The sequence below is a fragment of the Tinamus guttatus genome, unplaced genomic scaffold (assembly GCF_059628265.1).
Source record: "Tinamus guttatus ecotype Peru unplaced genomic scaffold, ASM5962826v1 Tinamus_guttatus_pri_ptg000314l, whole genome shotgun sequence".
NCBI classification, from domain to species: domain Eukaryota; kingdom Metazoa; phylum Chordata; class Aves; order Tinamiformes; family Tinamidae; genus Tinamus; species Tinamus guttatus.
Genome location: NW_028288848.1, coordinates 1,267,357 through 1,280,360, shown reverse-complemented (window position 1 = coordinate 1,280,360; position 13,004 = coordinate 1,267,357). Strand labels below are relative to the sequence as shown.

Below are 13,004 nucleotides of genomic sequence, written 5' to 3'. Positions count from 1 at the left end.
TGCACCGTTTGGAAACTCCAGGTTAACTACTCAACACAGCATCTCAACTCCGAATGGGGACTGTGTGATATCACAGAACCCCAGAATGGTTGAGGTTGGAAGGGACCTCTAGAGATCATCTAGTCCAACCCCCTGCTCCAGCAGGGACACGCAGAGCACGTGGCACAGGGTGATATCCAGGCAGGTTTGGAAGATCTCCAGAGGAGCCTCCACAACCTCTCTGGGCAGCCTGTTCCAGGGCTCTGGCCCTCACAGTAAAGAAGTTCCTCCTCACATGGAGATGGAACTTCCTGTGTTTTAATTGATACCCATAAATATGTGTACGTTTGTGTTTGCAAACCTACACGTGTACAGAATCCCATTTTGTGCACGTGCTGTTAGTTTTGCAGTTCCATCCTGGATGGCTGCTTTGACACTGCACCTTGGCTCTCATATTGCTCTTAAGGCAGGAAGGGGAAAAAGAGTAAAAGAGCAAAAGCAATCAGTTTTCAGCACTTATGGCACTGATTTTCTGTCAACATCACTGAGTTCAATGGGGCTTTATCAGAAGCTCAATTGCTTTCTAGGAGAGGAAATTAAGCATATATGTAAGGCACATCTTTACACTTGCTTAAGCGTTTACTGAAGCAGAGCCTTATTACAAAGCTTTAAACAAAATGTGATTCTGTGACATATTACAATATTCAATTCAATTATCCACCACAGGTCTCAAGGGAATATTGAAGAGGGAAATTGCAAAGAATTGCCCAAAAAAGCAGAGCTGCCCAAAGAGCAAAACGCTACTGGATTGCTACTGGGAAAATGCTTCACTGCTTAGGAAGAAAATTCTCCCCAGGGCTACGTGTCTGTGTTTATTAGGTGGGACAAGCTGATGAAAGAACAGAAACTGCTCCAGTGACGAGTGCTAACAGCCCACTGAGGAAACCAACACACACCCTGCGGCTGGCAGCAGGATGGGTTTCACAGCCACGAGAGCTCTTGGGGCTACACAGGGTTGGGATAACTAGGAATCAGCTACGGGCATGCAGTTAAGGCTCAGGAAACCCTTGATGTTCTCAGCTGGAAGTAGTACTAGAAGAGTGGGAAATGCATTTTATCTGTTCTACTATGTTAACCAGGAGTGTCCAGGATGCTGTGGCAGCCCAGTGTTATCTGTAGGAGGAGAGCTGACAGATTTCTGAGAACTTTAATACTTTAAATGTACTAAAACTCAAAATTAGTGGATTCATCTTAAAATTAACCCAATACTTGCAGGTAACAATCACTGAATTTCTGAGACACAAAATGTAGCCACAAAATCTGTGATTGCAAAGCACTGCTGCTCTTTCATCATATGTACTTGGCTTCAACAACCATTCCAAAATGCATCTCAAACTACCAGTGCCCCTAACTTCCTATTTACTTTTCAGCGTTGCTCTAAGACCATTTCAGGTGCTTGTTCTGAAAAAATGAAGTAAAGCAGGTTGAGCTGATTGTCACTGAATCTCAGTAATGTCCAGAGAGCTTCCTCAAAATAGTGTCACAGTGTTCACGGAGGATTTTTGTTAAATGGGACTGTGATACCATATGCACAGCAGTATATTGTCCAGTTCATTCCCTTGGCCTCACCATTCCTTTCCTCTAGGGACACGGAGCAGGTGCTGACCACTTGCATCAATCTCTCATATATTGAATCTTTAGCCCAGATTTTTTCAAAAGAATGGCACTGACACTTTGCAACAGGGCTTCCTAAGCCAGCAAAGAAAAGGCAGGATTTGGGTTGTCCTGTACACTCGTTTTAGCTAGGCCAGTGCTGAAAGTGAAATGCCGTTTGCTGAAGCCAATGCAGTGCTACACAACCACACAGGACTACTTCCCCTTCCAGATTTTGACACCATAACAGAGAACACAAGGGCTCTGATGTCTCCTGTGCCAACAGTTCTGCATTAAAAATGAAAATTTGATATTCTTTGACAGACACAGAACCTAAATGACCCTCTCCCATATGAGGCGATGTGCTAATTAGTGCATTCTGCATTGGCAGTTAAGCACCAAGGAAGAGAAGAAGCTGACCTTGCAGCCACAAAGCACTCGGTTACTTCAGCGCTCCTCCTCCTTTGCATAGGACCTCCCTACAAGCAGTCAGGTATGTACAGGCCATTCTTAAAGCTGCAGCATAGTGGAAGAAGATCTGAAGCAATAAGGAGTTCAGTGCAGCTCAGAAACTATCTTGCATGATTTCTCTCTCTTCACAGACCGTCAGGCACGAAGGGAAGTAAAGATCACCAAGGCTGGAGCTTTGAAATGTCAAGAGAGAAGACAAAATGTTTGTGCCCCTTTTCCAAGCACAAGTGAAACTACATTGACTAAAAAGAGAGTGCTTGGCCCCATGCACTATGCCATACTGACATCAGCAACTGCAGTTTAACTAAGGAGCCTCCATTGGCAGATCATGGCACCTTGATGGTACCTTTTAACGCATAACATTCCTCCCCAAGAGGGATGAACTTCAGTGTTGGTTTTCAGAGAACCAACTTCCCTGCTGATACAAAATACTGAAACTCCACTGCAGTTTGAGGAGCTGTACTAGTAATTCCAGCAGGGAGTCTGTCCCAAAATCTCTGGGTGTGAACCAGGGCACACTTAGAAATCCATTTTCTTACTCTGACACTCCCACCCCCAACCACCCATCTCCTCGACTAAATAACAAGAAAACTGACTCTTCTCCATCATTCCCATTACTTAAATCATCTTAAATTACTTAAATGACTGGTTAAGCTCCAGCCTTATTAATCCAAGCAGAAGGGATGGAAGAGGGAAGACTGACAACAGACACTGTAATTCACTATCTATATCTTAGCAAATATGTACAAGTACAAGCAAGGAGTCTATTTTCCAACAATTCAATCAGTATGCAGTGTAAGTGAGCAGAGAGCCCAGCTTTGCAGATTTTTATCACACAAAGAAGATGCCATTTCAAAAGGGTGCCAATTAAGAAACAGCTGTGCAAAAGGATTAATGTAACCATATGGATATGTTACAAAGGTCTTCTTAACTACAGAATATCTATCTATCTTTCTTTCCATATATATATACATATATACACATACATAAACACACAGATATATATATAGATAGATAGATGGATAGATATAAATACACACACGCACACACGCATACATATATATATATTTTATATATATATATATATATATTTCGGTTCTTGGAGTGGTTACAACTACTTTAGTCTACAAGGCATCCTAAGGGCACTTCCTGGCTCTAGCAATTAAGTCCATCATATCTATTATGGAGAAGAGTAAGGGAACATCATTGAGGGAGAAGAACAGAACGGTTTCCTATCTCGTATAATATCATGTAAAAGGTTGACACCTGGAAAACCATCATCAACGTTTCTGAGCACAGACATTTTCTCCCTATGCTCCAGGAGGGCAAATGCTCATCTTGTTCAACGGCTTTTTATAGAGGTGCCACTATTTTTCTTTCCCTTTTTGGTGGATAAGTAGTTGTTTCCAAATAGTTTGGACTGTATGATTCAAATATCCTATGCACCATTTTTTGTTGGATTGTTTAAAGGGAGTTTAAAAGAGTTTTGCTTTTTTCTTCAAGTCGTTGCGTCTCCAGAGAGGTAACTTGTCAAACTCCTGTATCGTCATGCCAAATATTTCTTGAAAAACTTCGGGTGCTAAGTGACGCTGGGAAAAAGGGAGAAAAGGCAATGGTCAGTCAAAGCCAAACAGACACAGCAGGAAATAGGAATGCCTGATGGATTTCATCTCACTGTGCAGGAGCCATTACAGCACCTAGTGACAGGAGCTTGATGAAATAACAGTGCTTTGGCATGAATGTTGTCATGGACCATTAATGAATCAATAACATTTTTTTCCCATCTAGTAATTTGATTAAGTCAGAGAAGCTTACAAAAGGAGATCAGGACCACTATTTCAGCCTCAGAAATAATGATTTGCCTGGAGCCATGAAGCAAGCAGGGGGAGAACAGAGAACAAAAATAGCTCTGCCCTGTCCCGGGTTTTAACTAGTCATCTCCTTTCATATATGGAATTTCAAACAGACACTGAGTTTAAGGAGAGCTTTTTGGAAGGGCTGCTAGCTGGACATGCTACAGCCTAAGTTCTGAGATGGAAAATGTCTGGTCAGCCCAAGCGTCCAGCGCACTGCACTACTGGGGATGAAACGTTTGTTGGTGCTGCTTTGGACACTGCTAATGTATCTTAGAGTACACAGGATAGGGACAGTCTCTGCCTGTGGCACTAATGTAGAACAAGGTTGAATTCTGCTTAGGAATCATACATATTTGCTCATCTAAAAATGTGCATAAATGGGTACTTATCTGAATCTTGTGGCGCTTTTCATTCTTCTCCTCAAGATTAATTAACTACAAGTGATTTAAACATCCCTGGCCAAGTACTTCCACTGGACTGATTAAATCGTGCTAATCCACAAAATTGTAAACATCTTATTTTGGTTAGCAGAGATTTAAATCATCATGCTTTTGGATATCAGCCAGTCAAACAAATTCACAGAACTTCTGGCTGAGTTAAAGGAAGGCAGACTTCAGCTCTGCAGGAATAGCTGGTACTGGCTCCTAGCAATTGCTTGACAACTTAAGGGACTTCTGAGCAGCTCTGTGCAGGAGCAGGGAGCCCCACGCACTGCTAGGCAGGGATACGGAGCCCCGGGCCTGGAACTGCTCGTGGAGAAGCTGCTGCTTCCTCCTGCTGTCCCACTCCTGCTTCTCTGTCTCATGCAGGGAAATCCTCCCAGTCTAACAAGGACCCACACTTCAGTGTTTGAGCTTTCAAGTGTGCAAAAACAAACATCTTCAGTAGGAAAGAGCATTTAGGAACTTGCTTTTCTTACCTCAAGCCTGGTTCTGTCTACATCTTTTAGTATTTTATTTCGCCCTCTGTTGGTCACCATGAGCATTTCATATGGAAAAATCTGTTAACAATGTATAAAAGGGGGAAAAAAAGATGTATTTACACTCTAAAGCAGAAAGTACATGTGTCTTATTTTCATAACCACAGAAACATTTGATTTCTTTTTCAAAGGAAATCTTTTTTTCTTTTCTTTTTTTTTTTCCAATGTTGAAGGAAAGAGAAGCCCATCTGGATAGCACAAAAACTTGTTTTATACCAATACCAAACTGCCTTGTAGAGTCACTGTGTGCTTGCCCACTCTACTGATTATTACAGCGTGCAAGATGCACAGGCTGCCTTTGATCAGACAGAGTTCCCATCAACTTTCTCATCCATGGATGGGTGAATTTAGAGTTTAGTAAGGTAAATATCTTTGGCACTTGTGGATCCGATTGATGGCTGCCAAAAAATGGGTAGCTCTAAGAAAGCAGATGCTTAGAGGACTTTAAAAAGTAGTACATGAAAGTACCACATCTTAGTACAACAGAAACAGCAGCAGCTCTGAACAAGCAAGATATTCATCAGTGGGGCCACTGCATTGAATTGAATTAATCAGATTATTTTCCTTGCCTTTTTGGACAGTTAGAGAACTTCAACAAGTTCCCACTGTGTTTGCTGGCTGTGACATACACAGAAGGCTTAGAGAAGAACTTTTAGTAAACATATTTATCTTACTTGTCATCTGCTTCAGCATCCACCTTGCACATCTCCCAATAACTTCCCCTTTATATTGCAAAGAGTGGCCGTAATTTACACAAAATCCATTATTGGTTAATAAATAATTTGTGAAAGCATAAAAGATTCAGTTTTCATCTACTCGTACAATTTCTTTGTTTGAGGTACCATGTTTATTGTCTGTGGGTCTCTGAGATATTTTATCTCAGAGATAAAATTCTCTGTTTTAGCCTTTTTCCTCAGGACCAGATATCGATGAAACCTCAGGAGTTTACGTCCCATCTGACAGAGCCTCCCTATAGTTCTAATCAGTTCTTATTTCCTTGCAGAGCAGGACAAGGGCATTTTCAGTGAGGTTCTCATTTAACCCTCTCTGAAGTCAATGAAAGTCTTTCCACAGCCTTCAGTGGGACTTGTTCTTGTTCAGTCTTGTTCTACTGATTCAGACACTTGCATACTGGGAAAGTAGCCAAGTACTTTGGCCACTGGGCCAAAACTTTTCAGAAGGGGCACCTGAGCGATCAACAAATGCTACTGAATCCATTGCCATGCTAACAGAAGAAATTCCACCTAATCAGCTTTAGTGTCCTACTGGGCAATTAAGTTTATGCCATTGCCACCAATGAACTTTTCAGAAATATAACAAATAAGATTCAGGCATCAATGAACATACCACTGAGTTTATTGTAAGTAATAATAATGTAAACGTGTGCTTACATACCAATTGTAAGATAGGATTCTTAGTAGATTTTGACATTCTCACAATGGTACAATGGAGTCTATACTTTGAATTACAATGCTTATGTTCTATACTGAAAATGGCTACCATAGACAGCATCACAGTAAACTAAAAGGTAATTTTTCATAATATTTAAACAGGCAGAGTTTAAGTCAAGGTCTGAGGTCATAGTACATTTTTTGTTTAGGTATTCAGAACAAAGCATTGGTCACTTTGGGCTGTCAGGATGCACAAATTCTGTCCTTCTGTAACACCATTTTGTAAGTTTTGATCATGCTAAGGTTTACCGATTTTCATTTCTCAGCTCTTTTGTACTGACTTTGAATTAACTTTTTTTCACCTTAGTAGGTTCAAGTTGGTCCTGTACCATTGAAAGGAACAGAACTACTGTTAATTCATACAACAAAACTTCTTAAGGCATAATCTTTGAAATATCAATGGAAGAACAACCTACTGCCCCACAAAAAAAAAAAAAAAAACATACATTTTATTACTAATAACAAGACAGAATTTGTCACCCAAAATAACACTCCAAATGATTGGCTATATCAACAGCAGTGGTGGCTGTAAGAATTTCTATTGAACTGAGAGAGGAATTATTTGGAATAAAAAACAGTATCTCAGGAGTTGGGGATGTCCCCAAGGTTATATGTACATAATATATACGAACACTCATTAATGTACATTGCATTGGGGTCTCAGCTTATAAAGCTATGATTATTGCCTTGCACAGTTTGCCTGGAGGTGACTCGGAAGCACAAGTAGTCATCTGGTTTGCCAAAAGAGCTGCTCACTTTACTGGCAGAAATGTTGATCCTTATAATTTTAGCAAAAAATCATGATTTCTCGGAAGTTTCACCAGCAGTAGAGAAAATCACAAGATTTAAAACAGCTCTAGTTGAGCCCCTCTGTATATTACTGCAATTTTTGATCCAGACATCTCTGAAGATAGCTGTGAAAGCATCTTAATTTATATCCTAACTCATATTCAGCCAACAACGACTCTTTTCAACAAATATCCTAAAATTTTCTTATATGAGGAATTTGACACTGTTGGAAAATGTCAAGATAACACTAAGAGATGAAGACTAGATTCAGAAAAATACACAGATGCCTCTCTGGGACAGAGATCCACATTTTCCACTTTCAGTGGCATGTTGTGAGCTACAATATTCAGCATCACTTTTCAGACTTTACAAAGCTGAGACTCTCCCATTGAGTTTTGTCTGTAATTTTGGCCATTGAAGGAGTAACAGAAGGAGTAGCTATCAAACATGTTCAGTGTCTTCATTTTCTCTCTGGGAAGACCTCAATACTGCACACTTTGGTTGCTCTCAGCCTGCCTAAGCACTAACACCTTCATCAGAGCACAAGCAGAGGTTTGGCACACAAGGAGCAGGGATTGGGGTGAGGTAAAGAAAAACAAGGGAAGAAGGAATTTTCCCATATTCCACCTGCATTTCACATTAAAATCTTCACTGCCTTAAGTAAAGTGAATAACATCTGCACTTGCCTTTGGCTCCAACATGTTAGGCATAGAAACTCCTCTGTCCATTCTCATTCCAGGGACATGACCATCCGGGAGGGACTGCATCGGATACAGGTACACATCAGAGACGTGGGTTACACACACACAGGGTAAAGGCACTCGAGCAGTGGTGAAAACAAAGGTGAATTTACACTGAGAGCTCTTTCGGGTCTTAAGGTTTAGCCGTCATATAGGACATGGCCATGGCTGCTGCTTAGCGCTTTTCCAGGCTGTAAAATCCCTCCACCCCCTCCTTTGCCACCACAGGCTGCTGCTCACTGCTAAGGCTGGCTATAGCTCTCAGAAGAGCTCACTAAAACACTTCCCAAGTGAATGAGAAGATCTGCAGGGAGCGGTAGGTCCCTTCCTGCTCTAGTAACCAGGCAGAGTTCTTCTGCAGAGTTCTTCTCTCGACAAATACACAGGGGCTTCAGCTCAGACCCCACCGAAGCCACATACGAGGTGCTGCTAGGCCTCTGCTTGAACTTCCTGCCACTTCGAATTGCCAAGGCCCTCTCAGCCAGGCTTCTTTTTCTCTCTACAATGGCCAATTTGACTATGAACCCAAAGAGAGGTAGCTCTCTGGTTACAAGTTGCTATTTTGACACAGGTACTATTCCCAACAGAACAATATTTTGATAGTAATACATGAACACCCCGCTCTCTCCTCCCACAGTCTTATCATTCTTTTCCCAACCATCACAGTTTTGATACAGCAAATAGCAAATATATTCAAGTATTTAAATCCTTTCTTATGATGTCAGCTCATTTTTTGTCTGTGTTGAGAGGCTATCAAGACTCAAGACTACTCTGGAAGAAAATTCTGGCATCAGGATTTGGGGGAAAAGGGTTGGAAATAGTGATGGCAGCATTGCAGAAACCTACTGATCAGCCATCTTTTTCTAGAGGGCAAATTCCAAGAAAATACAAGGAGTTCAGGGCTGCTGGTATGGAAAATAAAATATTCCTCTAGAAGAATGTTTCTGTATGAGTCTGGGGTTAGTCCTAGAGCGTTTGGAAAAACAATCACAGACTCACACAGAATCCCAGAATGGTTGAGGTTGGAAGGGACCTCTAGAGATCATCTTGTCCAACGCCCCTGCTCCACGAGGGACATCCAGAGAACCTGGCACAGGGTGGCATCCAGGCAGATTTGGAAGATCTCCAGAGAAGGAGACTCCATGACCTCTCTGGGCAGCCTGTTCCACCCTTAGCTGTCCAGAGTGAACTGTTACAGGTAACTTAGGTGTTCAACAGACAGTGGATTGTACAGAGGAAGTCACAGAACTGGGGTATGAGCCTTTACACTTCAGCTCTAGGGAGGTACAAAGAGGAATCTGAGGCTACACCTGCTTTTTGTTGGTAAGAGTCTACATCATTGCTTATTCTTAAACATGCAGATAAATCAGAACTAAGGTCTTAAGAAACCCTTCCCTGTAGCAGAAATTCAGACTTCAGTAAGAAAGTAGATGCTTTTAGTTCTGTTGTCAGTTGATTGAAGAAAACCCGTACTCTACCTGGAAGTCTGAAAAGCAAAAGAGAAATCTCATCAGGTTTAGAGTGTGGAATAACAAGAATTGGTCACTATCAACCAGAGAATCCTTGTGTCTTCTAGTCTATCATTTCAAAATCTCACCTGTGTCTCTAAAGCCAGTGAGCCGACCTACTTTTAATCTTAACAGCGAAACTCTCCCAACACTGCAGTTCTTTGCCTTTAAATAAGGCTACTCATCCAAAAAAAAAAAAAAAAAAGTCACTTTGGAGATACTAAGACATACAAATCCACCCTCAGGTAAATAACCAGTTAATCAACCTTATCTAGCTCTGCCATCAGGTAGCAGTCTAGGCTTCCTCCACAGTCTACAAATCAAAAGAAGCATGAACAAAAGATGTTGGATTTTAGGGTTTCTAAGACAGAAGGGGTCAGTTTCCATTTTGAGGTAATTGGTCTCTCTCTTGTCTTTATGAGCTCAAAACCATTTCAAAGCGTTAACTGACACAAAGTTTTATAACTTTGATAAATATTAATTTTCAGTCTGTTACAGAAGGGAAAAATAGGGCAGGGACTGGTATCAGATCAGCTCCAAGTCACAAAGCAAATCATAAGCAGTGCTGGGATTATCCTCCATTCTTCACTGTAGCTCATTCTTCCAGACTGTGCAGCAATTGATAATTTTCAAGGAAAGAAAACACCATAAGCAGAACTCTGAACAATATTCCTAATTAGCTAAGGATTACCTGCTTTCTCTTTGCACCAGTGCTAAAGTAGACTCTTGGCATAAACAAACACCAGCTCTATAAAGCACATAAACTATAAACTTTTTAATGTGTAATTGCGGAGTTCTAGTTAACTGTCAAATTTACCAGATTAAGTTAAAATGTACTGAGCAAATTCACAGCAAACATATCCATGACTTTAAAAAAGAACAGCTGATATGATCAATCATAGAATCATAGAGTCATAGAATGCTTAAGGTTGGAAGGGACCTCTAGAGGTCATCTAGTCCAACCCCCCTGCACACGCAGGGTCACCTAGAGCACGTGGCACAGGACTGCGTCCAAGTGGGTTTTGAAGATCTCCAGAGAAGGAGACTCCACAACTTCTCTGGGCAGCCTGTTCAATCATATGAACATACTCTGTAATAAAGCAGCATGTTAAAAAGGCTCCTCAGCCTTACCTCTAACTCCACCACTCACATCGCCGTAACTGTTGTACTGACCAAAATCTGTAGACACCGGCTGTAACAGTAAAGGGGACACACACATAAATTCACAGATTTCAGAAACGAAAATTCTGATTTCAGAAATGGGTTTGGTGTTTTCAGAGCACCGAATTGCTTTAAGCTTTTTCCCCCCATTTTTCATAGGCTTTCTTGCACTTTTAATAATGTGGTTTGTGCGAAAGGAATCTAGATTTTGTCTGACTTCAGATGATTTGGTAAGTGAGCTTGATCAAACTGGATATTCAATACACTGAGCAGGGAAATAAATATCACAGACAATTAAAGACACCTTCTGCTTCTCGAAATTGCTATCTTCTTACCCTGTGAAGCCCATTTCTTCCATAGCCAGGAAGAGAAGAGGTCTTGGAAGCTGAACCATGTGCTGTTGAATGGGGAAGAGAAAAATCTTTTATTGGAAAAAAAAATCCCAAAGAAACTCAAAAACAAGAACATTTGAGGAATCAGCTAGCATTAAAACACAATTAAAATTGCTAACCATATACATAAGCAACTAAAGGAGAGGGAGCCCCTCTCCTTAATGGTCCACACAGTTTATAAGATATCTCTGTTCCTGTGAACGTATTAGCACATGCACAATGTAACAGTCACTGCTATATTTTGCTATATTTGACTTCCCTCTTTGTCTGTATTAGAAAATTTATCTCCCAGAGATTTCCTCAAAATCTTAAGCCTCATATTTCTTCCAATTAAAAAAAAAAAAAAAAACAAATCACCCTGCTCTCCATCTCATAACCAGCTAATGGGTTAGGCCATGCTTTTTAGGGGAGAGCAATATATACACACACATTTCAGATGGTCTGTTAGAAATAGCCATGGTTCATTCTTAGGTCTGTTGCCTCCGTGAATTACCTGGAGAATCGTAACGACTGGCAGAAAGGGCTGACCTATCACGAAGCTCCTTTTCCATCTCTTCTTTCAGTATCAATTGTCCCAGACCAGAGTTGAGCTATAAATGGCAATTAAAAATACTGTGATAAAATAAAGCTGATTAAGGTATTAATATAAATTGCTTATGGGAAAAAAGGGCCCTTTTTGGCTGGTGTTCGTAAACAGTAGCACAGTGAGCTAATAATGACCTTCATAAGCTGTTCCTCCTGCAGCTGCCGGCGCCTCTGTAGTTCTTCATCTTCTTCCTCTCTTCCACTTGATCTCCGCCTCATGTCAGCTCCTGCTTCCATAAAACCACAATATGCAAAGAGTTTTTACATCAGTTCTACCACTGTATATCAGTTCTTGAAAACTTCAGTACTAGTTCAAGGTACTGGTCAGTTTGCTTTACTGAATAAAGCAAGCAGTTATTTTCTTGCAGACTCAAAAGCCTTTTTCAAAACTCACCCCTAAAAGAGGTCACCCATACTTTGCCTTACTATTGTTGGGCTTCTACTAATACTAACAAAAAGTTAAGCTGTACATTGGTCCCCAGCCAAGCAAAAGTCTGAGATACAAAAGCTACCCATCAGCTTAATAGAGAAAAGGAGTTTGGTTAACCAGCCACATACCGTGTTTAAGGGCATTGATGCATGTACCAATGGTTGAAAAAAATAAGGTCTGACTTACATTTATACTTTCATCCAGTCCCAGAAAAGCAAATCTGAATTAACATTTTAAGTGGAAAACAAAATGACCTTACTTCCCTAAATGCCCCTATTTTAAATGAATATGGCCTTATTTCTAGTCTAAAATGGAGCAAACTAATTTGTCTTTTGGATAAAGCTAAAATGAATTAAGACCACTTTACTTTTGAACAAGTGTTCTAAATTTTAGTTTCTCACTTTTTATTAATTTTTATTTTCTTGAACATTTATGAGAAATGGTCTAAGACACCAGGACATTTCAACGAACACATAGACCATGCTATTGCTGAAGGCCATTAGACACTACACACATTCCTTCTTCAGAGGGTATACCCTAAGGTAGCTACAAAACAAACTTTTGTTGAACACTAAAATTTGCCACTAAATTATCAGAAGGTTTGCTAATACAAGGAAAGATAAAAAGGTACAGAGAAACTAGATCTCTGTAATTATATTACATATTATTTTGTTTGGTGTCTCAGGTTTTTGCAAAACTTTTCTGTACAACAGCAGGAATACTCCTTTTTGATAGCTGAGCTCAGCTTAGCTCTGTGTGTGAAGTATCAGACTCAACTGGATAACCAACCTAAAAACCTAGGGCTTGAAGGTTTGCATTTTAGTGATTCATCTTGTACAGTGTCTTTTTGTTTCCCAATGCAGAATGGCCAGAAAAACATTTTTACCTGTACAGTTTCCAAACAGTGCAGTTTAGTTTCTCAGGTGTAAAAAAATCACCTGAGAGCCAATTTTCAAAGAACTTTTACTGGAATTAATCCAAAGTTGCCATCCATTGCCTAGAGGCTGTGC

General features: G+C 40.5%; 1 protein-coding gene across 1 annotated transcript in view; it reads right to left on the bottom strand.

The window, feature by feature from the left end:
• Positions 1-1,963: 1,963 nt before the first annotated feature.
• Positions 1,964-13,004, bottom strand: part of ABLIM1 (actin binding LIM protein 1) — a 179,606-nt gene continuing 168,565 nt past the window's right edge. The window contains exons 19-26 of the mRNA XM_088528591.1: positions 11,700-11,791; positions 11,473-11,569; positions 10,923-10,984; positions 10,558-10,618; positions 9,397-9,404; positions 7,865-7,939; positions 4,879-4,959; positions 1,964-3,692 (exon numbers count right to left, since the gene is read on the bottom strand). Coding sequence (XP_088384717.1) covers positions 3,579-3,692; positions 4,879-4,959; positions 7,865-7,939; positions 9,397-9,404; positions 10,558-10,618; positions 10,923-10,984; positions 11,473-11,569; positions 11,700-11,791 — 590 coding nt within the window. The 3' untranslated portion in view covers positions 1,964-3,578. The remainder of the gene's footprint in view (positions 3,693-4,878; positions 4,960-7,864; positions 7,940-9,396; positions 9,405-10,557; positions 10,619-10,922; positions 10,985-11,472; positions 11,570-11,699; positions 11,792-13,004) is intronic.